The sequence below is a fragment of the Saimiri boliviensis genome, chromosome 3, assembly GCF_048565385.1.
Source record: "Saimiri boliviensis isolate mSaiBol1 chromosome 3, mSaiBol1.pri, whole genome shotgun sequence".
Taxonomy (NCBI): Eukaryota; Metazoa; Chordata; class Mammalia; order Primates; family Cebidae; genus Saimiri; species Saimiri boliviensis.
The window spans coordinates 168,425,306-168,449,505 of record NC_133451.1 but is presented as its reverse complement, the minus strand read 5'-3'; the positions used below and the strand labels follow the sequence as shown (position 1 = coordinate 168,449,505).

The 24,200-nt window shown below is 38.0% G+C and overlaps 1 protein-coding gene across 3 annotated transcripts in view; it reads right to left on the bottom strand.

Annotated features, from left to right (window-relative positions):
* The window catches only part of PDE5A (phosphodiesterase 5A), a 121,587-nt gene extending 97,920 nt beyond the window's left edge, over positions 1 to 23,667 (bottom strand). The window contains exons 1-2 of one of the 3 annotated variants that reach the window (XM_003929734.4): positions 23,242 to 23,667; positions 2,977 to 3,565 (exon numbers count right to left, since the gene is read on the bottom strand). In XM_003929734.4, coding sequence (XP_003929783.2) covers positions 2,977 to 3,565; positions 23,242 to 23,387 — 735 coding nt within the window. In that variant the 5' untranslated portion in view covers positions 23,388 to 23,667. Of the gene's footprint in view, positions 1 to 2,976; positions 3,566 to 21,852; positions 22,029 to 22,695; positions 22,833 to 23,241 lie in introns of those variants that run through there. The other 2 variants (XM_010340346.3, XM_010340345.3) reach the window with 2 other exon arrangements.
* Positions 23,668 to 24,200: the final 533 nt, after the last annotated feature.

Genomic DNA, 24,200 nt, shown 5'->3' with positions numbered 1-24,200 from the left:
GCATGATGATGGGCTGATGCATGAGACCATGCGTGACTGAACATCAATGTACAGGTAGCATTTACCAACTAATCTTTTCATTGTTATTTATGATCTACATGAGAATCACTGGTTTGAGTAGGTGGATCTTGTCTTGTATTTTAAATATATGACTATCTTATCAGTAATAAAACAATAGAATTTTTCAAATTTATATAACTTCATATCATCTTCTGTTACAAAGTTTTAAAAGTGAACTAAATATAGGTAATTTCTTATAATTAACTTTATGAGACTTTAAAAAAAATTCTCAGCATCAGTCTGAGCATTACTCTATTTCACAGCCACCTCTCTTGGTTTTCCACAGTGACACTACAACCTTTAAAGTGCTGTATGGTCAAATAAGCTTAAGAAATACTGCCATACAGTGTCATTTTTACAGATATATGTTTAAAGAGCTAGGACTCAGAAAACACTATATTTTTATATCCTGACTACTTTCAAAAAGTATTTTTATTATTCAAATTATGGATGGTGCTTCGTAATGAATTATCCATTAGCCAACTGTCTTCCACTGCTAATCCCAATATAAATTAGATCACAATGTAAATTAGATCACAGATCAACCCCTTACAAGTTCTAATGAAATTCTTGGGACATGAAATAACTCCTACAAGGCTACTATAAATACAGATCAAGGGTACCAAAGGTGAAGTAGCAACATGAGAAACCCACAGGCTAAGAGGCATTACCCTGGGAGCAGTGCAAATTAAGGACACTAGCTGTTTTAAACAGTGCTACAATAATTAAATCATTATCAAATGCAAAATAGAAAACACATTGTCAAAACTTTGAAGACAGTAGGCAGATTAAATAAAATGCATACAAGTGAAGAATTCTCAGGGCTGGAGACACTTAGGACTATGAAGATAAATGAAGGCTTTCTCAACAAAGCAGGAGAGGATTTATGATCCTACTGTACTGTTGGGACCATAGCACCATTGAAAAGTGGATACCCAGCTGTCAGTTAAGACAGGAAGGGAATTCTGCAAATTTGGCAGCAATCCTTCAGCTGTGTCCTTAATACCCCTCTTGGAATCTGCTACAGTGTGATGTTGCTACAGAGCTCAAAGAGGTCATAGAGATACTCTATGAAAACCAGTAAATTTTTCCAAGAGAATCAAAATTGAACACATTGCTTATATAGAATGGATTCTGAAAAAAAAATATTTCAGGACTTAACCTAGATGAACTATCACACCCCAAATCAGGACTTAACCTGAAAGAACTATGACACCCAAATCCCTGCCCTCGGTTTTACTCACTAGGACCATATTCATTTACCCAGCTTCAAAACCTGGGTTATCTTCAATTCCTCTTTTCCCCTCACTTGCATCTCCTGTTAGCTGTCAAGCTCAGCAGATAATATTAGGTTGGTGCAAAAGTAATCACGGTTTTTGCCATTAAAAGTAATGGTGATTACTTTTGCATTAACCTAATACTTTTTTGTCTGAAATCCATTCCCTCCTTTTGACCTTCAAGGCCAGGGTTCTTATTCAGGTCCTTAGTTCCTCATACTTAGACTATTAAGATAATCTTCTATCCTCCCAATTTCTAGTATTTTCCCCTCTAATTCATTTTATGACTACTGTAAAATTCACCCTTCCAAAGCACAGTTTAAATCATACTGGTTCCCCTTTCAAAACATGTTCAGTTACTCCTCATGTTTCTAAACCAATATATATTCTTCAGCCTGGCATTCAAGACCTCAGTAATTTCCTGGCTGTGCTCCCACACCTCCTCCATGTCCAGATTCTTATCCACACCCTTTCATGGTCCTGCTTGCCTATCTCTTCTAACTTCTCTTTACCTCTGGATCTTGCCATGCACAAATCTCAATTTATTCAAATCTTATGTATTTTCCAGGATCTATATCAGACATTGCTCCCTCAAAGAAATCTCTTCCATCTTTCCCACTAGATGTCCTAATCTGCTTCTCTGAACTCTACCACATTTTTCTTGGCATCTGTTACGACCTGCTCTCTATTCTATTTATCTATTGTATCTACTATTATTTTTATTCAACAAATATTTACTAAGCCCTATGTGCCAGGCACTCTAAAGCATCAGGAACACAAGGGGAAATAAAACAACTATGACTTTCTAAATTAAATGCATTGAGTCAGAATTACCACTGGATCTTTATAGCGTACCACATAGTAGAAAGCTATAACAATTGTATCAAGATCCTGTAAGATACCTCATAAACATATAAAGTGCCATTCAGTTAAGATGCTTTGTTTTAAAACTATAATTCTATTAATAAAAAGGATTATTTTAAATGGGAAATTTGAAGAATCTCACAGTGTAATCTTTAAGCCCTTAATTAAAGACTTGTGCCTAGGGTAGCAAAAATAGAAGAAATATCAAATCTTTCCACTGAAAAATTTTAGAGCAAAAATTTCCATTTTTCTGAAGACATCTGTAAGTTTATCTGTTTAATAAATAAAAGAAAGGATAGGAGGAAAGAAAACCAGACTTTGTTATCAATGGGACTTTGAATGAATATGATTAATTGAATGAATGAATGAAAAGAGACTATGAGTTTTGTTTGTTTGTTTGTTTTTGCACCTATTATTTTAGAATCTCAGTAAAATCCTAAGAGGTTTGTGTGGGGGTAACATAGATGGGGATATGCATAGTGATCAGATAAAAAGATGGGAGAATATAACCATGAGATGAGCTGTATTAAATTATCACTAAAGAGAAAAAGAAGATGAGAGTTCCTTAATGCTCATATTCTCAACTGAACCACCAGGGAAGAAACTCTAGCAATTAAAAGATGGGAAAATTCTTGGCATACATTCCAGTTTTAAATAAGTATGCAAATTATTACATCTCAGTTTCAAATATCCCCACTATTCACAACTGCTGTCCAATGCCCCAGCCATAGTGCCCTCTCCCACACCTGTCCTGCTCTCATGGTCCCCTGTTTACCTCATATGCATCTTTGATGTTCAAGGGCTCACCAAAAGCTGCCACATGTCCCACAATGCCTTTGTTCCATTCTAAGCGGATACAGTTATTTGAAGCTTCTTCCAGTGTTGAACCTTCAGCAACATCAAAGAGGCGGCTGATAAGAAACTTGTCATTGGAGCTGTCTTCACAGACAAGGAACAGGGAATAGCGGTCAGCGGAAATGAGTCCATGGATATGCAAGAAAATTTTGTGACATAAGGCTGTTACATCCAAATGACTAGAAATATCCTTCACTAATTCCAGGAGTCTTGAGCACTGGTCCCCTTCATCATGATCAAACCTTGGGGGGGTTAGAGGCATCTGTTCCTTCTTTTCTGAGTCAGAGAGAAAGCTCACAGTTCCCTCAGAATCCTTGACAACAATGGGTCTAAGAGGCCGGTCAAATTCAGAGGCAGAGATTTTCCTGGTTGGTGTTCCAGGGGCACTGTTATCTGCACGAGGACTCTGCTGCAAGGGACAAGAGCAAGATTCGGTGTGGCCTCTGATACCTTCCTTGCACACAGGGATGGTGTGAACTCTCTCAGCAAACCATGCATTGACCATTTCTCTGCAGAACAGAACATGCAGACACATTAGATACTTAAGGAGGAAGGGTGCTATGCCTAAAAGCTGCTAAAAATCTTCTCATGGTAAACTGATGAGACAATAATTTGATATGTCATAGAAAATAAAAACAGAAATCTTAAAGTGTAAGATAGTTTACTTAAGACATAATTTTGGCCAGGCACAGTGGTTCACACCTGTAATTCCAGCACCTTGGGAGGCTGAGGTTGGAGGACTGCATGAGGCCAGGTGTTGGAGACCAACCTGGGAAAGCTAGTGAAAAAATTCTGTCTCTAGGAAAAAATTAAATAATTAGCTGGGCATGATAGCATGTGCCTGTGAACCTAAGTACTCAGGAGACTGAGGCAGGAGGATTGTTTGAGCCCAGGAGTTAGAGGCTGTGGTGAGGTATGAGCACACCCTTGCACCACTGCACTTTAGCCTGGGTGACAAAGTCAGACTCTCTCTCAAAAAAAAAAAACAAAAAGACAATTTTATTTTGAAAAACAATAGACAACAATTGCTTCAATGAACATCTTAATAAAGGAGGACTTCTATATACATAATTATATATATATATATATATATATATATATATATACATATGAGTGCAGCATGCCAAGCATTAAGTCCGCTTCTCCCCAAATAAGTTTATATTAAAAAGTAAAAGACACTAAATATGCCAATCGTTTTAGGAAAACATAAATATTGATGTTAATTTGATGTTTAAAACACACAACTTGCTCTGAAATTAAATATATTTGAAAACTAAAACAAATATTTGTCTAAATTTGTCTTGCTAATATGGCTATTTTAGATAGTTATATCTATATTGCAAAAGTAGATAAGATTTAGAAGGTTTCATGAAAAATATAAATAATTTAATCTTCTGTAGAAAAATCAGACTTCTGTAAATATGATCCCAATAATGTTTATTTAATAATGGCAAAAAAGATCTCTTTTTCTAGATTATCTACAACTATTTTAAAATAGGCTTTAACTAAGTTTAAAAATGCAGTCCAAGAAAACTGAAGGCATTTATGTTTTTAACATACACTTCTATGAAAGAAACCCATTTGCGCTAAAGCCTTCACAGTGGGTGACTTTTTAAAACAAACATACCAGACCCTACACAATCCAAAGCATGTTTTTCAATCCAAACAATTCCCCTTGGAAAGCTGTCACCTTATACCAGTTATAGGTGTCATTAGCTAGATATTTTTAGAACTCTTCTTTTGAAACAAATTTCTGAAATGATTTATAATCCAAATAAAAATACTAATGTTATCTAAAAATTAGGTCTTATTTCTCTCTCCACCTCCCAAAATGAACAAATAAAACAAAACCAAAAAAACCTATGGTAACAGCTAATTTAATTCTCTATATTATCATAAGCCTTGACCCCTTTGAAAACTCAAACTTGGCTTCAAGAGACAAAAACTTGCTATAACTGAGGATATTTCAAATAATTTTCCTATAATAAAAGCAATGCAATCTCAAATCTACAATGACATAATTGATTGTTTATATCAAATAAAAGGCCAGGATAAAAAAGCTTGACAATGTACTATTTTGGAGAAAGTAGAGGGATATAGTCACTCCCCAGTGTTTTTGGCTGTAATAAAAATTGGTATTACTTCTTTGGAGGACCGAGTAGGCAATATCTAACAAATTTTAAATGTATATATTCTTTGTTCCAGAGATTTTGCACATGTGGCAAAGGAAATACAAGGGTATTTACTATATACAGGAAGTACTGTTTGCTATAGCAAAGAAGCAACCTAATATCATCAATAGAAGGCTGACTAAATACATCATGGTACATTTATACAAGGGAACACTAGGCAGACATTAAAACATGAGTATATGTACCGATAGGTATAATACAGATTAATTAAGTAAAAAAAGAAGATGCAAACGAGTTTGAAAAGAACACACTGTCTTATTTCTGAGTCTTTACTAAGTCCTTCATATATGGGATGTTCCCCTAATTATTTAATTTTAAACAATGATATATTATTTGTGAACTATACATTACCCTGAAATGATAACCCCTCTAGAATACAATGGGTTAAAATGAAAAGATAGAAATATTACCTCCCTTATAATTTCAAGAGTTGGATACAGTTATAAAAGTCTTTAAAAAGTTTAGGAGAAATACGTTCAAGAGATCCGCTGTAAATATGGTGACTATAGTTAATAATAATGTATTGTGTATTCAAAAATTGCTGAAAGAGAAGACTTTAAGGGTTCTTACCACAAAAGATAAGTATGAGACAATGCATATATAAATTAGCTTGACTTAGCCATTCCACAATGTTACATCAAAACATGTTGTATACCTTAAATACGTAAAAATTTTGTCAACTAAAAAATAAATTTAAAAAAAATCCAATATGAGTAATTTAAAGAAAAACAACCTTGCTTACCTTATGAATCAATTGACTTTATGATAAAGAGGTATTACAAATTTGAAGAGGCACAAAAGCAATGTGGTAGGTAAGTGTATTATAGAAATCACAAGTATATGCCTATACAGGTTTTAAAAACTATATAATTGTCCTAATATTTTATAGATGCATGCTGTGACTCAGGACAAAAGTTTCCAGTGAGGACAACATACATTAATTAAGATAATTCAGTATCTCAAAACCTTAGAAGTGAAGGTGATGCACTCTGGAATTTGCTTACGTAGCCCCAACATTACACTAACAGTGCCAAAGACACTGTTGCTAAAAATGCATGTGGAGCTTCCAGAAGTGTATAGGAATCTTTCAAATAAAATTGTTTTTTAGAAAAGATAAGACAGGAAAAAATCAATATTTCTAAGTCAACATATCTGATGTGATCTTAAATATGGACATGTTACTAAATTAATAAATCAATATAAAAATAGGTATTTTAACAATTTCAGCGACATACCTAAAACCTAAAACTTAGCCCCAATTTATTTCTTATCTTCTTAATGGGAAATTGAGATCTTCTTTTTTTTTTTTTTTTTTTTTTGAGATAAAGTCTTGCTTGATCTTGTTGCCCAGGCTGGAGTGAAATGGCACGATCTCGGCTCCTCCTCAAGGTTCAAGTGATTCTCCACCTCAGCCTCCCAAACAGCTGGGATTACAGGCACCTGCCACCACATCCAGATAATTTTTGTATTTTTAGCAGAGACGAGGTTTTGCCATGTTGGCCAGGCTGTTCTTGAACTCCTGACCTCATGTTCTGCCTCCTCGGCCTCCCAAATGAGATCTCCTTTTGAATTTTAAATTAAACTGCCTACTTGACAATTCCATGTGGATGTCTAGACACCTTAAAATGGTGAAAACAGAATTCCTAAGACCCTACCCATTTTACCTTGTCTCACCTTACTCCCTGCCTATTTTCCCACATATGGAGTACCATCTCCACGGTTACTCAAACCAAACACGTAGGAATTACTCTAAATTTCTGCTTCCTTCAACTCACATTCAGCTGCACAGTCAAGTTCTACCAATCTGACTTCCAAAATCCTGTATCCCAATCTGTTTATTTCTATCTCCATTACTACCCCGCTGGTCCAAACCCTGCCATCTCTCACCTGAATTATTGCCATGGTCCCCTAACTGATCTCTCTGATCCCATATTTACCCCCTTGCAATGCATTCTCCACACAGCAGCCATAGCAAACTTATAGCAAAGTATGTTAACATCTTAGCTACCCTACTTGGCTTTTCGTTGAACTGAGAATAGAACCTGAGCTCTTATAATCCCTTATAATTAGGTTCCTCTCACCCATGCCAGCATCCTTGGCACTCCTGAAGCACACCAAGTTCTAACTGCCCAATCTGGAATACTCTCCTCTCATTGGCATGTGGCTGATCAGCTTCCACATCCCCTGCTCAAACAGGTCATCTCTGACAGCTCCACCTAAAGTGGTCCTGACACATCATGTTCTTACCCAACATTATTTAAATTCTCACTATTTGCTATTTTTCTTGTTTATCAATCTGTTGTTAAATCATCTATCCCCTACGACTAGATGTAAATTTCATTAGTGCTACGTGTTCACTGCTGCATCTCCTGTACTTAGATGAATGCTTATCACATACAGTAGTAGGTCCTCAATAAATATTTCTTGAATAAAGTAAATGAATAAATAAATGAAGGCTCCTGAAGCATAAAAAGGCACAAGAGTCTTTTGAATATCTAAATGCTGGTGTGTTTGTTATAGAAAATTAGCCTAGTGTTTTAACAATTACTGTTCATCACCTCTTGGATGTGTAAGTCTCATAACTGACCAGGACTAGTTTATGTTTGTATATCCTGCAGTGCCTGATGCAGCATATGTCTTAAGCAGAGCCAGTGCCTAAAAATTCTATATTATGTGTTTTTGACTACTCCATTTGCCTCATAAATGTTGCTTATGGATATTTTCTTAGAGTCATTAACTCAATATTAAATGACATAGGAAAAGCAGATGTAGTATATTCAGTCAGTCAATCAACAATTTGTATTAACCACCAGTAATAGGGAAAAGGAGTTCTCATGAACACATTATTGATTATCTGAGTCCCTGTATTACATGCTTGCATAGGAAAACATGTTATCATTACATCAAAATTACTGATGAACCAACCACAAATAAAACTAAATCATTTCTCACACATCTTTCCCTTTGAGCATTCCTTGAAGTTCTGCAGTACACAGTCTACATGGCCGAATGAAGTGGAGTGGACCTTTGCTCTTGAGACTAATAGCTACTAATGTGATTATAAATACTCCGCTGATTTTTAAAAATACTTCAGTCTCTATGCAAATGAAAATCACCTGCAAATAGAAATTAAAATTCTTATATAAGATACATGCTATGTTTTAAACGTACAAAATTCATCTCTTGAACCCTAACCCCAAAGGTTAGGAGTTTAGGAAGTAGGGCCCTTGGGAGGGCTCTGCCCTCATAAATAGGATTAGTGCCTGATGTAGTTTGGATGTCCCCTCCAAATCTCCTGCTGAAATGTAATCCCCTGCTGAAATGTAATCCCCAGCATTGGAGGTGGAGCTTAGTGAGACGTAATTGGATTATAGGGGCAGATCCCTCATGAATGGCTTTGCATCATCCACTTAATGACGAGTGAGTTCATAGCCTTCTTTAAAAGTTGGTTGTTTAAAAGTATGTGGAACCTTCCACCATCCCGTCCATGTTCTCATTCTTGCTCCTGCTCTTGCTACAACTCTCTCACCATATGATACACAGGTTTCCCCTTCACTGTCCATATGATTGAAAGCTTCTGGAGGCCTCCCGAGAATCTGAACAGATGCCAACACCATGCTTCCTCTAAAGCCTGCAGAACCATAGGTCAATTAAACCTCTTTTCTTTATAAATTACCCAGCCTTGGGTATTTATTTGAAGCAATGGAAGAACAACCTAATAGTAGGCCTTTATAAGTGGTCTATGGGAACTTGTTAACTCTTTTGCCCTTCTGTCACATGAGGACACATAAAAGTTGCCATCTATGAGGAGCAGGCCTCCACCAGAATCTGCCGGTGCCTTGATCTTGGACTTCCCAGCATCTAAAACTGTGAGCAATAAATTTGTGCTTATAAATTATCCAGTCTAAGATATTTATTATAGCAGTCAGAATGGACTAAGATAAAGCAGATTTTCTAGATGTAGATAAAAGTGATGTTGGAGAATCCTTTTAATATTACACAAAGGCACTGACAATTAAACATTATCCCCAATTAAAGACCAGCTAACAACTGAAGAAACAATCAGTAATGATAATACATAGCAGATACTCACAAAGAGAGTATTAGTCAAATAATTACATTCTGAATTAAGAAAGCCCATTGGGAAAAACTAATGAAGCCTTCAAATATTAATTCAAAAAACGATTTTAGGGAAAAAAAAATTATCTTTATGACCCTGCTGCAAAAGCCAAACATGAACTGAAGATAATTGTTTATGGCTACACTTCTGTTATAATTAATTGTAACAATTAGCAGAGTTTCATTCTAAGAATTAGCAGAGTTTCATTACAATCTCAATTTTATTATTAATAGCTCAAATATAAACTTATTTTCATTATCTGTGGTCCTATTTTTCAAGATAAAGCTCCAATAAAAACTTCTCATTAATTGTTTTCTATTTTGATAGATTCACTTTTTTTTTTCTGGAATGAATTATTCTTATAAGACAGAGATTTCCGCAAGGTACTATGTTGAGCACCAGGGACAGAATAATGAGTAACTCCAGATAAATAATCATGACCTTACCTTTCAAACTTAAAAGTTTATATTGTGTTCAGAAGTTACACACACATTGGATTTTTCTGGCATATGAAGTTAGGTAAATGTATACAAATAATGGAAAAGATGAATGTGAGCATGTCCAATATAAAAGTAGGAAGAAACAGATGGAATTCCAGAAACCTCAGTGGTAGTTATGACTGGGTAATCACTTTGATGGCCTAGGATAGTATCTCTATTTTCCGTTCTCTTTCTTAATTCTAGGGGGTTTTGAAAAATATTCAAATTAGTGCTACTGAAAAAAAAACACGTAATTTTATTTAAACCCACTGAGGCAGGCATTAATGATCCTACTTTTTAAAATATGAAGCTAATTAAATGTCTGAGCCACCCATTCTACTATTTGGTGGCAACACCAGGAATCAAATCCAGGTCTCCTATTCCAGATACTATAGGCTGTTAAGAATATAAAAAATTCAATAAAAGTTCCCAGAGCATCAGTGCTTGCCATGAAGAAGGTACTCCATGACATCTAGCTGAATCTGAAAGTAAAAATCAAATTCAAGCACAGACGGCATAGAGAGAGATGACTTATGACATGTTCTAATAAAATCCTTTACCTCCAGGTCGTAAAAAGATCACACACTGTTCTAAGGTAAAAACACTATTTCTAAGGATTCAGGGAACAAAGATTCTTAAGGATAGTGTTCATAAGAAAACTAACTAAATTCCAACATGTCTATGTTTCTAAAATGGGTCACATTTTATACGTCTAAAGCAATGTACTGAAAATAACTCTAATAAATGTTTTCAAGAAAAGAGTCACCCCCAGGGTTGCTATATTTAGCAAATAAACAAGATAACCTGTTAAAAATGAGTTTCAGATAAGTAATGAATAAGTTTTCAGTATAGGTAGTATCTGAAATTCAAGATGAACTGGGTGTCCTGTATTTGATCTGGCCACTCTAGTCATTCTATATAGTTTTTCCTAACTGAAATTGTTGGTAGATAGGCAACAAAGAGAAGGAAGGTTCTATGCAGCACACTAATAAGTTCCAGGCTATCAAATTGCTAATTTTATCACTGAAAGAGCACAAACAACTACCACACTGAAATCCTGTGCATGATAACTGAACCTTTTGAAAGCACTTGGATTCATAATTTGTAGTAAAACTAGAGAATAAAATTTATCCTTAAATCAAGTTCATTTAGTTTGCTCTCAAAACCACCCCACATAATGTATTACATAGGGACAAAACAAATTGCAATCTACTTATAAAAGGGAGATTTACTAATTGATAAAATTTGGGGGGATTACAAAGCAGTGAGAAGCTGCATTTTCAGCCATGAGTCCTGAGTTCTAATCTTAGCATTTGTTACTAACGGGATGTGTGACTAGCACTAAGCAATTTTCTTCCCGAGTTTCCATGTTACCGTTGATCAAACAATCAAATAAAATAGCACCAATTCTGGTCTTTTATGAAGTGTAAGGTGCTGTTTTCATCTGAGTATAAAATCAGGAATATCAGACCAGTAATCAGAGATAATTCTAGTTCCAGTTCCAACACTACATGGATCTGATGCTAAACCAATTACAACTTCTCTGGAGTTCATTTTTACTGGAGTTTAAGTTCTTCAGTGATAAAAATCAGCTGCTGTATTAACAGGTTATTATACTCCTTACCACAGCTTACAGTACGAATAGGACAAGAAGTGGTCCTTGGGTCTATCAGCTTACTCTTTTTGCCCAACTTCCTCATTTTTAACTAGGGTAAAAGTCTTCTGGCTCCTTTACTCACTGCACAGGGTTGATGAATGAGTCAAATTAGAAAATGCATATGGAAGCATTTCAAAGTCTCTTCCACATATCTAAGAATTTGCTATCTCCTATACCCCTATTACTCATTCCAGTGGACACAAAGGGCTGGGATAAGGAGCAATGGCTGTTATTTCCTCATAAAGTTCAGCCAAGAGAATCAGAAAAAGGGTGAGAGTAAAAAGGTTGTTTTTGGTGATACAAACCTACAGATTGAGGGTGCCTAACTGGGTTTGGATATAGGCCAGCAACATGCGCCATGAACACTCAAAATACATGACCAAAGAAAATACTTTAGAATGGCATTCTCGACAAAATCCAAATAAATAAATAAATAAATAAATAAAACTTTTTTAAAAAACAAAAACAAAAAAGAGAAGAGTTTAAATTACATCATAGCCATCTGAGCAAAAATAACAAAACAGAAACAAATTTCATTGAAGTGTTTGGTATTTGTACCCTTTACCACAAATACAAATAATCTGGACTCTTCACTTTCATGTATAAGTGTGTCTTTGCTAACTGCCCTGCAGACCTGGAAGAAATGAGAAGAAAGCCTAGCTGCCCTCTTGAAGTCTTTCTGTTGATTTAACTTTTACAAGGCTATTAATGAAAGACAACAGGCCCTCCACACTGCAAAGAAAGCCAAAGCCAAGGAAAATGCAATGAACATTGATGCCAATAATTTATAGTTGACGGCAAGAGCCTGAATTTCACATCCCGTCCATATCTTCCCCTCTTCTCACCAAAATCTTTTATTATCCTCCAATCACTTATTTCCTACCTATTTTATTAGACAGAAAATTTTTTCATCATAAACGAGTTGTATTATACACCCTTTTAAGAAGAGTAAATTTAGTTTTGTTTTTAAACTTCTACAGTACATCCTGAGATATGAAGAAACCCTGGTGGGCTTCCAGAATCATTATTGGAAGTTATTCCTCTCAGAAAATACTAACGCCAATACCACCTGTTGTTTCAAATTTGCATATTCCACAGATGATACTTGGGGCTTACGAAGATATCCTTTCCCACACTGAGCAAGCAAAGAAGCCCCCCAAATTCATTAAAAAATGCATTTCAAATATAATTAGCTAAAGGGACAGACACACACACACACACACACACACACACACATCCAAAGGATCTCCCTGTGGCAATAACTTTACTTTCTACCAAAGTAGAACTGCTCACTCATCTTACAAATGAATCTTGAAAAAGACAGAAAAGCCTTAAAATACATATTCAATATTCCAGATGTCTTGAAATGGAAAATTAATTAAAATATTTTATAGGGTTTATAGGATATTTCTTGGCTTCTAGAAAAGGAAAAGAGAAGAAAAATTGACAAGGCAAAGTAAAATTTTGATATACATAATAACCCTCACAAGTTAAAAATGTAACTAGATGAAACCTACGTGTAAAGCAGTTAGTTTAATATGTTTTGCACTCTGGCCTAAAACAATGTACCAAAGGATAAGAATTCTTTGAAAATATACTGTACTAGGGTATCCGTGTTCTAATACTAAAAAGATAATTATAATGGCCTAGTATGTAAATTTTCAAATACTGTATTTTAAAATGTCATTTGAGATTTCCCAATTTTTATACTCTGAAATTGTATTTGGAAACTAAACTCACTTGGGCAAAGCCTTTAGGCACATCATTAAGTAATGTGCTTACACAGAAAGAGGCCATAGAAGAAAACGTTAACCTCTTCCTGAGTTAGAATCCTCATGAAATTAAATTTATGAGCCTTTGCTTTGTTTCCATTAATATTGACACGGACCTTCAGTATAGCACAGTGATTAAGGGCCCTACGTGAGACAGACTTAGGCTTTAACCCCAGAATCACCTCTTTCCAAGAATATGACCTTAGGTACATTATTTAACCCCTTTGCAAAATGGAGATCATGGCATTTACCTTCATTCTTAAGAAAAGTAAAGAAAATGATGCTGGAGTCAGATACACAGGGTTTCATTCATGATAGTTATTATTTTCAAGTTAACTGAACATAACATAGAGTATATGTTTTAAACTAATTTTTTTAAATAAAGAAAAGTTATTTAACAGGCTTATACAGCAGAATAAACAGATGTTGTCTCTTGCTTCTTCCTAAGCCCCTAATTTAAAAGCCATAACTCCTCTACAGAGATTTTTAATATTAAAAAGAAAAAGGCAGAGAGAGGGGGTTGTTTCATGTTAAAATTTTTTCAAATTACTTAAACGGACTTAAAAAAATGGACTCAGACTAATTTCTACACTTAAACATAACAAAATTTTCTGAATTTCATATTAAGTGTTGAACGTTTAACTGAGAAAACAAATGCAAGAATATAATTTGTTTTTTCATTACTACTTGGAAACTATTTTTTCCTTGTCAAAAAATAAGTTATAGATTTGGGGACTACTTTTTCCCAAAATATAAAAGTTAAAACTGTTTGACAACAAATATGAGAAAAAATACAATAATTACCTATGATGAACACCACAGCAATATTTCATAATTTCTCTAACTATAAATTGGAGCATAGTTTTAATATCTGATAAAACAATGCTTTAGCACTCTGCTAAAGGTAATTTGGGGATTAAATTGGCTGTTTTCATTTTTATCCAAGGGTACTTACCTGGGTAAATTCTAAGAGTAGTGTGATACCAAGCCTTGGCCCTCAAAAATGGCCATATAGCAAGTCCATTGAACGGTAACTTTTAGAGATTTGCACAGTGTATTTCTGTGTTTAGAAGTCAGCTACTAAAATGCCACCCTCTTTTCTCTTTTCAATGCCTTTTTCATTGGTCATGTGAATTAATCACTAATACCAGTATTACAAAGAGTATACTAAATTTTCTGACTGGAAAGTACGATTGATAACTTATATGGAAATATGCTAAAGTTATCTGTAGGGAAAATACAAAATAACTCATATAAAAATAATGTTGGCTATTTTTCCTGCTCTTGGATCCTTCTTTTATACAGTTTTCATTATGTTGTTTGCATAATTTGACCTGGATTCACTACCTGAATTTGGAAAAATACTTAAAAGAATGAAACTATTCAATCTGAGAAATTGATACTTGGCTCTCCTGGTGAGAATCAAGAACTCTTACAGCTGAAAGAGATTTTTAAGCTCACTTCTGAATCTCTCCACCTTGAGTCTTCACCCTCTTTCACCTCCCATCTTAAAGCTGAGGTTTATTAACTTGAGCCAGTCACAAAGTCAGCTAAAATCAAATCTGGACACAAAATCTGTGGGGTTGGTGTGCCATTCTAGTTCCCTTTCCAGTACCTTACACAATCCCACAAAAGCTTCTGTTCAAACCATTAATAAAATTCATCTAAAAAATTTAAATGACATTTAAAGTCTATAAAATTACGATGCTGTCATTCTAATTCCCATCGACCCAGATAAGGAAATGCCTATCGAAGTCTGTGATTATATTTAAGGCACTGATGATTCTCAAAGTAAAACGGTAAACTACTGAAAATCACGACAAAAAAGATAAGGAAACATGCATTATTTTCTTTAATTTTTTTTAAGAACACTATAAGGTAAACACCATCATCCTCATTTTGCAGTGAGAGTAAATAATGTTCCTAGAGTCTTCCTCTTAAAAAAGTAGGTCTGGGGTTGAAGCCTAAGGCTGTCCTATCTAGGGCCCTTAACCATAAACAGCAATTTTAAAGGGTTCACAACAGTGGCTCCTAATCATATAGTGGTGCCAACCCTTAAGGGACATTTGGAAATGTGTGGGAATAGATTTTCTGCTGCATGGATGGGAGTGGCCCTGGCATTTAGTGTCTGGAGTTCAGGGATGTTAAATGTCCTGCTATGTGCTAGACAGCCTCTAACAACGAAAAAGTATCACCACCAAATGCCAACATCTTCTTTTGAGAAGCATTGGTTTAGATTATTAAAAGATTAACAGACTATTATTAAGCAAAATAGGAGATTTTGGACAACTCTAAGTCATGTCTTCCAATAACCTCTTCTCTGATGTTATAGTGAGTAGTTCATTTGGGTCTGACATGGTAAGGAAATGAAGGCTCTGTCCAAAGTTATTAGTATTTCTAAGTTTGCTCCAGCTATGAAAACATCTGAGAAGCTTACTGGGACCTAATATAAATAAAATGCAGAATTGTTTCATATGGTTTTACATTCAAATTTGACTGAGAATTGGAAGGGACAAAATGTTTTGTAATTTTCCGTGTATTCACAACACGTGGTATAAAACAAGTTGCTTAAAGGAAAACCTACCACATCTGAAAGAAAACATAACTGAAATCTATGCATTAAACATATAAATCAGTTTGCTTTGGAGTTTAGACACGCGAGAGATCAGACTAGATTTGCATTTCTCTGAGGTTTGAGAGTCCTGAGAATTCAAAACAAGTATGTTTTGAAGATCTTCATTTTTTTCTATAAAATATTCTAATTTTATATTTTCACACTAATCATAATCCAAACAAAAGAAAGTGAAAGAAATTGCTTTCAGTTACTGGAATGACCATCTTATTACCAACTGCTGCCCTGCAATTTTAGCTGGAAGGTTTATATTTGTGTTAATGAGAAAATAAAAGAAGTAAATTTAATATGCAAATATGCTTTCATAGCAAGTAAAAAATGAAAGCTGGTATGCTGTGCTAGAGGAATTAAAGTTTCACAATTGTTCAGAGAGACCCAGCGGGAGAAGTGAATCATTACAGGCCAAGTTGTAGCAAAGGCCAGCTGACCTACCAGACTCTTCTTCAGGTAGTTAGAACCATATTTACTTTGCAAGAGTGTTTTAATGAATGCTGTAAATCTACATCTGTGGTTTTATCATTTTGTTCATAATTAACTAGAATGAATTTTGGCATTACAGTTGCATAAATGTTGTAACTATGATTAAATTACATCTGATTTTATTTATTTTACTTTTATGAATTCCACATTTTACTGACATTAAAATAAAAGGACGTCAACACTAGGTATGGTAGATATCTAGAACTTCCGGGTCTGCCCACATCACTTTCTTTTGGGTATTTCCCCTCCCCAATGACACATCACCTTATGGGCTACCTGTCCCAACAAAACAGTCAAATAACCCTACTCTCCTGAATGCAATGATTGGTTCAGAGAAGGGATGTAACCCAGATAAGACCAGAGTAATCTGGGGAGGACTGATATGGATAAGAAGGTACCTCTCTAATATCAGAAGTTTAAGATCCAGAGTTTCTAAAATAACAAGTAGAAACTCTCAGCACATGAAGAAGGCATGCGAGAAAATAATGCCAACACAGCACAGGGCCAAAAGACCAATGGATAAATGAATAGATGAATACAGGAACAAATGGATACATGGATAGATAGATGGATGCAAGGAAGGGCAGGTAAACAGAGTAGATAGATGAATAGATAGATAGATAGATAGATAGATAGATAGATAGATAGATAGACACAAAGATAGACAGAATCTTGGCAAGATTATTTGATTAGCTAAATTCACAGCTAACCCAATATCCCAAGCAATTAAAATTATGTGAGTCAATTTTGTATGGGTTCGAGTTGAGTTACGGTCACTCGCAACCAAAAGCTTTCTAACATATTGGAAATCAAAAAGAATTTCTTTAACAGGAGTACATTACTTAAGTTTGAGAAATGAGACTGTATGATCTCTACTAACTCTAAAGTTCAGTGATCCTGTGTGTGTGTGTTTTAATTATTTCATCAGCTCAAAAGGTCAGGATCTTTTCTCTTTTTATATTTTCAGTACAGGCATTCAACAAAAAGCAGAGAAGAAGATTTTTTTTATAATTATCACTATGAATATAATATCAAATGGTGGTCCTTTCTTCCCTAGTTTAGGTAAAATAAATTATTCAGAGAAGATAATTTGCAAAAAGTTAATCTTACTTTACAATTCAGAATCAAAGGAAAACTCTCCCCTTTCCAAAGATTACAAAAGCTAACAATGGCACATAAGAAATTTAAAAGCATTCGCATTGCAAACTAAAAACCAGGGAAAAAATACATCTCTAAAAGCTTTAAAACATTTTTAGAATATTCATGAAAATGATTCTTATAAACTTAGCATTCAGTTTGCTTTACCTACCTTAATCATTTGGTTGGCAATAAATATAAAATTCCTACCATTCAGAAAATACGAATAAAGCACTTACATTGTAAAAATAATAATTTAAAATAAAATATCAAGTCAGTAAATAAGATGACATAGCTAAATATCAAATGAATGACTCATATGGAAAGACTTTCTTCAATTTTTATTCCTAGGTATGTGGCTCACAGGCACTTTTCCCTGAGAACCCGATATAACAGATATTTCCAAGCCACATTCACCAGCTGTAATAGTGGCCAATTGAATCTACATCTATGCAGCTAAACTAATTTCATAGGAAGTCCTGCAAAGTCAGTAGCTAGTCTGCATCCTAAATTCGGAAATTAGTCATTTTTCAACTCTTCACTATCCATCAACTCACTGATTTATTTAATTGTCTTACAGTCCTTACTAAAGGTTTTTTTTTTTTTTTCCTAGGAAGAGGTTTTTATTCCACAATTGGCTGTGGGAACAAAGAACAAATATATACCGACACGGCAATTATAAGTTTAACTTCTAAATTAATCTGTATTTTCAAATCTAGAGGAGGGAATGCCTCAAAGTAGGACACAGTCTCTGTAATCAGATAAGAGCAAAGGTACAGATGTTACCTATACATCCTGAACGGAATTCCAAATATTTCAAAAGAATTGATACTTAAGACCAGAGTCAAATCTTTTATTTAAGCAGAATAATTTATAAAATAAGTTTTGTTGCATAGCATAATCAAACTAGTAAAAATTTCCTAATCTTGAGGTGTTGAGGATATAAATTTGTGAAAATACTGACAATTTCTACAGATCATAGATGTCAGCCTGAAAAAAAAGGCACTGAATGATACAACAAGCCTATTTAAGTTTGTGTTATACAAAGCAAATAGATTTATTTAAAGATATCCATCTATACTAATTGCCACTGCATTAATTCTGCCATATTTTTAGGTATCATGTAGTTTAGGCCCTAAAATGGGTCTCAATTTGAAACTCTGAAAACACTAGAGACAGAAGAGCAATGAGAAACACTATTTCGGGGGTTCCTATGGATTTCTCCAGGCAGGAAGAATGCAATCCACAAGAATGCTTCAAGGGCAGTAACAGGCAGCTTAGAGCTGGTTATATGGACCCTGGTTATGAACAGCATAAGGAAAGAAAGGCCATTATTGCACCAGAATTACCATTATAAAAACACTATAAACAATTTCAAAGTTAGACTGGGTCAATGCCCAGAGGGTTTTATTATCATCAACACTAACAACTACCTTACAAAATATGCTTAATAATTCATTTGTCTGAAAATTGCAGAAGGGTTTATATTCCTATATAATTATAGAAACAATAATTTTTAAAAATGCGTAGCAATATTTATATACATAATCTGATTGTACTGTAAATACCTTGAAAATAAAAATGCTACAGCTTTTAGAAACGAGAGAAGAATCACAAGAAAAAAAATGAAAGACAGAATTCTAAACACGGGACCAGGAATCTTAATTAATTCAGCACAGCTTTGCAGTGTCAAATAAAGTCTATCATAGAAAACTACATGGGAGTGTAAAACTTCTGTTTCTGGACTTTGATCCAAGCTGTCATAAAAACTTGCCCTCATTTAATATCGCTTATTTCCAGTATATGCCAAATATTCTCAAGCTTTTGCTTTTGAGAATAATTTTTAATAAACAAAGCAATAAAGTCAATTATGTCATCCTTACAATTCTAAACAACCTAAAATATCACCCACAATCACAGAGCTGATTAGTAATTAATGAAAGATAACTTTATTCTGATATGCTGCCAAGAATAACAACAGCTGTTAAGCAGCATTAGCACCAAGAAAGCTTCAGTTGTAAAGGCATACGCATTAAAGCCCTCAATTAACACAGTAGCTGAGGCCTTTAGGACTACAAATTGTCTAGAATAGTGACCTGGGAGTTTTCCAGATGTGATTTATTAGTCTCAAATTAATTTTTATGCCAACAGACTATGTTATGAATTGTTAAACTGACACTTTGAAATTGACATAAACAGGTTTTGGTAACTAAAAAGCTCCAAGCTATAGCTTTTTTTGGTGTAGGGGAGTCTCTCTCTGTCACCCAGGCTGGAGCGCAGTGGCACAGTTTTGGCTGACTGCAACCTTCACCTCCTGGGTTCAAACAATTCTCCTGCCTCAGCCTTCCAAGTAGCTTGGACTGCAGGCACGTGCCACCAAGCCCGACTAACTTTGTATTTTTAGTAGAGACGGGGTTTCACCATGTTGGTCAGGCTGGTCTCGAACTCCTGACTTCGTGATCCATACGCCTCAGCCTCCCAAAGTGCTGGGATACAGGCCTGAGCCACTGCTTCTGGCCCAAGCTATAGTTTTAATGAGGTGATTAGCTCTGGGTTTGGAGACGAATGCAATGTAATGTAATATAACATAATATAATATAATGGCATAAACGCTTTGAAGGTCAACCCAAATTCACAGGTGTCTGAAACTTTGTGAATACGAGAACCTTGATGTTCAATAACTACAAATGAACGTCAATCATTCAGTCTGAGAAAAGGATAGAAAAGCATGCATGAATGTTGAATGACAATTAAATAATGCACAAATCGTTTTTATCAGCAAGCCTGATTACTGGTACAGATGGACAATCTGAGTGAATATAAATGTATTTTATATCTTAAAATGTGCCACGTTCATCTACAAAACTATTTTGTTTCATGGGTTTCCTGAATTACATACAGTATTCATTTTATACTTACAAAGTGTAAAAATAGGGGCAAAGCAAAGTAATGGGAGCTTCTAGTTAAAAAGGAAAATTCTTAGCTGTAAAGTTAAAACATAGGCAATAAGTTTTTACCACAATAATGTGAACCACACTGGGCTTAGTGGCTTGACATTTTTATAATCAACAAATGTCCAACCTTTTATGCACATTTTAAGTCTCCTGCTAATGGTACCAAATGTAAAATCAAACTGGTAATATAGTTTCATGAAAGACCTCTGGCTACATACAAATTCTTAGGTTATATTCTTTACACTGACAACTCTCAGCACTTCATTATAACTCTTAAAATTGAGGGCCTACACTATTAAATATTTTGCACTTTTCCAACTTACACTCAACATAAACTCTTAAGAATATGTATACACACACATACATATCACAGAAAGTGTTCAGCCTATTGCCAACATCAACCATAATTTAAAAACCCTAACTTTTAAAGTTTTTTTTTTAAAGTCTCAGTTGATCAAATTTTACAGTGAGCATGGTAATTTTGAGAAATAGGATTTTGATCCTGTGCTGCTTGGGAGAAAAAGTAATAGGAAACGAAATGTAACCTAGCTCTTCCAATTTATTTTCCAGTAAAACGTTGCTACACTTTTAAAGCGTTGGTAGGCTCTGAAAGTGTAGTGTTCTTATCTATGACTAGTCAAAAACGACCAACAGCTAGTTTACGTCTTTAAAAGAAAAACAGGGAACAAAGAAAGGACATTTATGCTGATTTATTAGACAATAACTTTTTTCTTTAAACTGCTAATCTGCCTAAAGAACACATCCAGTACACACTTTTAAAAATCTGCCTGGTTTTCCAGTCCCCTCCCCATTCTATGAGCTTTAATTCATGGAGAGTAGAAGTCCGGGAGTGCGCAGAGTGAAAAGAAAGTGGGGACAGATGTTCTCAGTTGGGCAGGTGACCCCTGAACACTGTTGGTCCACAGCAACTGATCATTCTAGACCTCCATGGCCTTAGTGTCTCACACTAAACTCGAAGAAACATGCCCTTGAAAAAGAAACCACTTTCAGGGATCAAGATCTAGGATTTTGAAGGAAGAAGGTGAAAGCGGGGGAAGATGATTTTAAAAGAAAAGTTGGGTCATTAAAGAGAAAAGATTAGTCCCGGAGCCTTCCCCTCTATCCTGAAAGTGATTAAATTGACACCAACTCTGGATGTTCCTTGGGGGGGGGGGGGGATTAAAAAGGGCCTAATTTAAGACCCTCGTTAATACATCTGCAAGAGAGCAACAACAACCACAAAAGTTACGCAGTCCATCTTCAATGATACATCGTCCCGCTGGTGCCACTGGGGCGCCCCCACTCAGCCCCCAGGACCCGCCGCGCCCCCGGAGAAAGTGGGAAGGGGGATAGGGGGATGCTGAAAGAAGTACCTCGTTTTGTCTCCAAAGGGCAACATAGCAAACGTAGGAAGTTCGTTTGCGAACTTCGCCGATCCTGGACTCCAGGAGGCTCCTCGGGGGCGACAACGAGCCCAGGTGAGCTGAGGTGAGGTCGGCGACTGGGAGCCAGCTCCCTCACCGCCCGGGCCTCCGCGCCGCCGCCCGTCGCCTCCCGCTTGCCCCGCGCTGCGCCGCCCCCTGGCGGGGAGCGCTCCGCAGAGCCACGGCCGCGCGCCGGCGGGTGGGAGTCCGGCGTCGAACCCGGGCCGACTCCTCCACCATCACCTCCGGGCGTGCGTCACCCTCCCGGCCAAGACGGCCAGCATCCACTGCCCGACCGCCGCTGCCCGGAGCAGGCGGTAGCGGGGCGGGGGCTCCTTCTGCAAAGGGGTGCGTCTTGGACTCCCGGCACCCCGACTTCGCACCAACTCCTCGGGCCTCGGGGCACCCGTCCGCCAAGCACTCTCCGCTCCACTCGTCTTGTCCCTCTGCTCCCAGTCTCAATTCCTCCCCAACTCTCCCACGAGCGTTTCCCACGCGTGCCCCGACTGCCAGCTGCGCAGCTGCCTCCAAAAGGACAGGCTCCCTCCTCCCCGCCCTCCGCAAGGGCCGCCCCGGCGCTTGGCTCTCGACCAGAAAGAGCCGGCCTCTGGGGTCTCCGCTGCCCCTTGGGGTCCGCTCCCGGCGGCGCCTTCCCCGCGCCCTTTGTGTGCGCGCCGCAAACCGCCCGGCGGAGCTCTACTTCTGATCGCTCAGCCTTCGGCGGAGAAGCGAGTGAAAGGAGACGCGCGGGATAATCGGGGACTGGAAGGGGGGAAAAGACGACCCACTCACTTTGGGAAGGTTCCGTCATGTTGCCTTTGGGCTTCCCGTGGTCTCGTCCCTAACCCCGGCTTCCCCGCCCAGCCAGGGCCAGGGCGAGGGGGGACGGGGGAGGAGCGGAGCCACCGAGACCGACTTGGAAATGGTGCTTCCGGAGCTGCAGGGAAGGGGCTCAGAAACTGTTTGGGTTTTGCTGATTGGATTTAGGGGAACCAGGGAGCTAGAAAGGGGCCAGGGGAAGGCCCGTGAGTACGGAGATTTGAAAATAATCATGTTCCCGGGGAATACCAAGGCGGGGGCGGGGGTGAGGGTGGAAGGCCGGCAAGTACAGTTTTGTATTTGAACTTTGTGAGCAAGTTGTATCTTATCCGACGCTTGAGTTTTTCCACTGTGCTCGCTTAGAGTTGAGTTTCTACCTCGTAACAGGACCGAGGACCTGCTCCAAAAAGCAAAGGGCCTGGGAACGGGTGAAAGAAGGGCAAAATCCGATAGGGAAAGAAATCAGCCCCGGGTCACACTCCATGCCCCTGCCGGGTCTTCCGTGGGTCCTCCTCTTACCTGGTGGCTTTTCTAACAAAGTAAGAGAAGGTAAAGTCCCAGTGATCGTCCAGCCACGCTTCGACCGAGTCCTGATCCCTCTGCTGCTGCTTTTGGGGCTGCTGCTGCTGTCGCTGCCGCCCGAAGCTGGGGCCGGCCGGCTCCATGGTTGGCGCCGCGCGCCTCGGCGGCTCTCTGCTGCTGCTTTTCCACCCCAGCTGGGGTCCCTCCCTCGGAAGAACAGGACCCGGGCTCGAGACCCTCCCCCTTCGTCCTGCTCTAGTAGGGCCGGCTTTGGGTAAAGCGGCCGGAGCGCCAGGCCAGCCTCCTGCCCCGCCCCTCCTCGCGCGGTCCTCAGGGTGCCCAGGTGCGGCGGGCGGGGCCGGGCGCAGCTGCCGCGTCCCTCCCTAGGGTCCGGCAGTGTTCGGCTCTTGCAGGCTCTGGAGTCCCCTGGCTCCGAGGTGGTGGCGGCGGCGGCGCCCGGAGAGCTCTCCGGAAACCAAGTAGCTGCGGCTGGAAGGAGGCCACGCGGCCGCTGGGGTGCGCTGTGAGCCGAGCCGGCTTCTGGGGCGCGCGCTAGGTGACCGGGTGTGTTCTCAGACTGCCCGCGTAAGGAGGGAAGGTCGCGATGTGGGAAATTGTGCCCTAAAGTGAGACGTGGTGCGACCCTGGGCGCTTTTCCTGGGGCCTGAGAGTACAGTGACCGTCCTGCCTCGCTTTTCCCCAGCCCTATGCTTGGGTCAGGGAGGAGGAACCCGGGCCGACCTCCTTCGGAGCCCAGCCCTCGCAGGACTTCAAGCGCTCCAACCACTGACCACCGCGGGGTGGAGAGAGCTGGGGCGTGTGCCAGCAAGACAGATTTACAGGTGTAGGTGGGTAACTTACAACAAAGCCATGCCAGTGCTTAATGTTAATGGTAACAGCCATAATTATAAATTGAGTGCCTTTAACCATTGCCTCAAAGTTCCCTTTTACGTAAT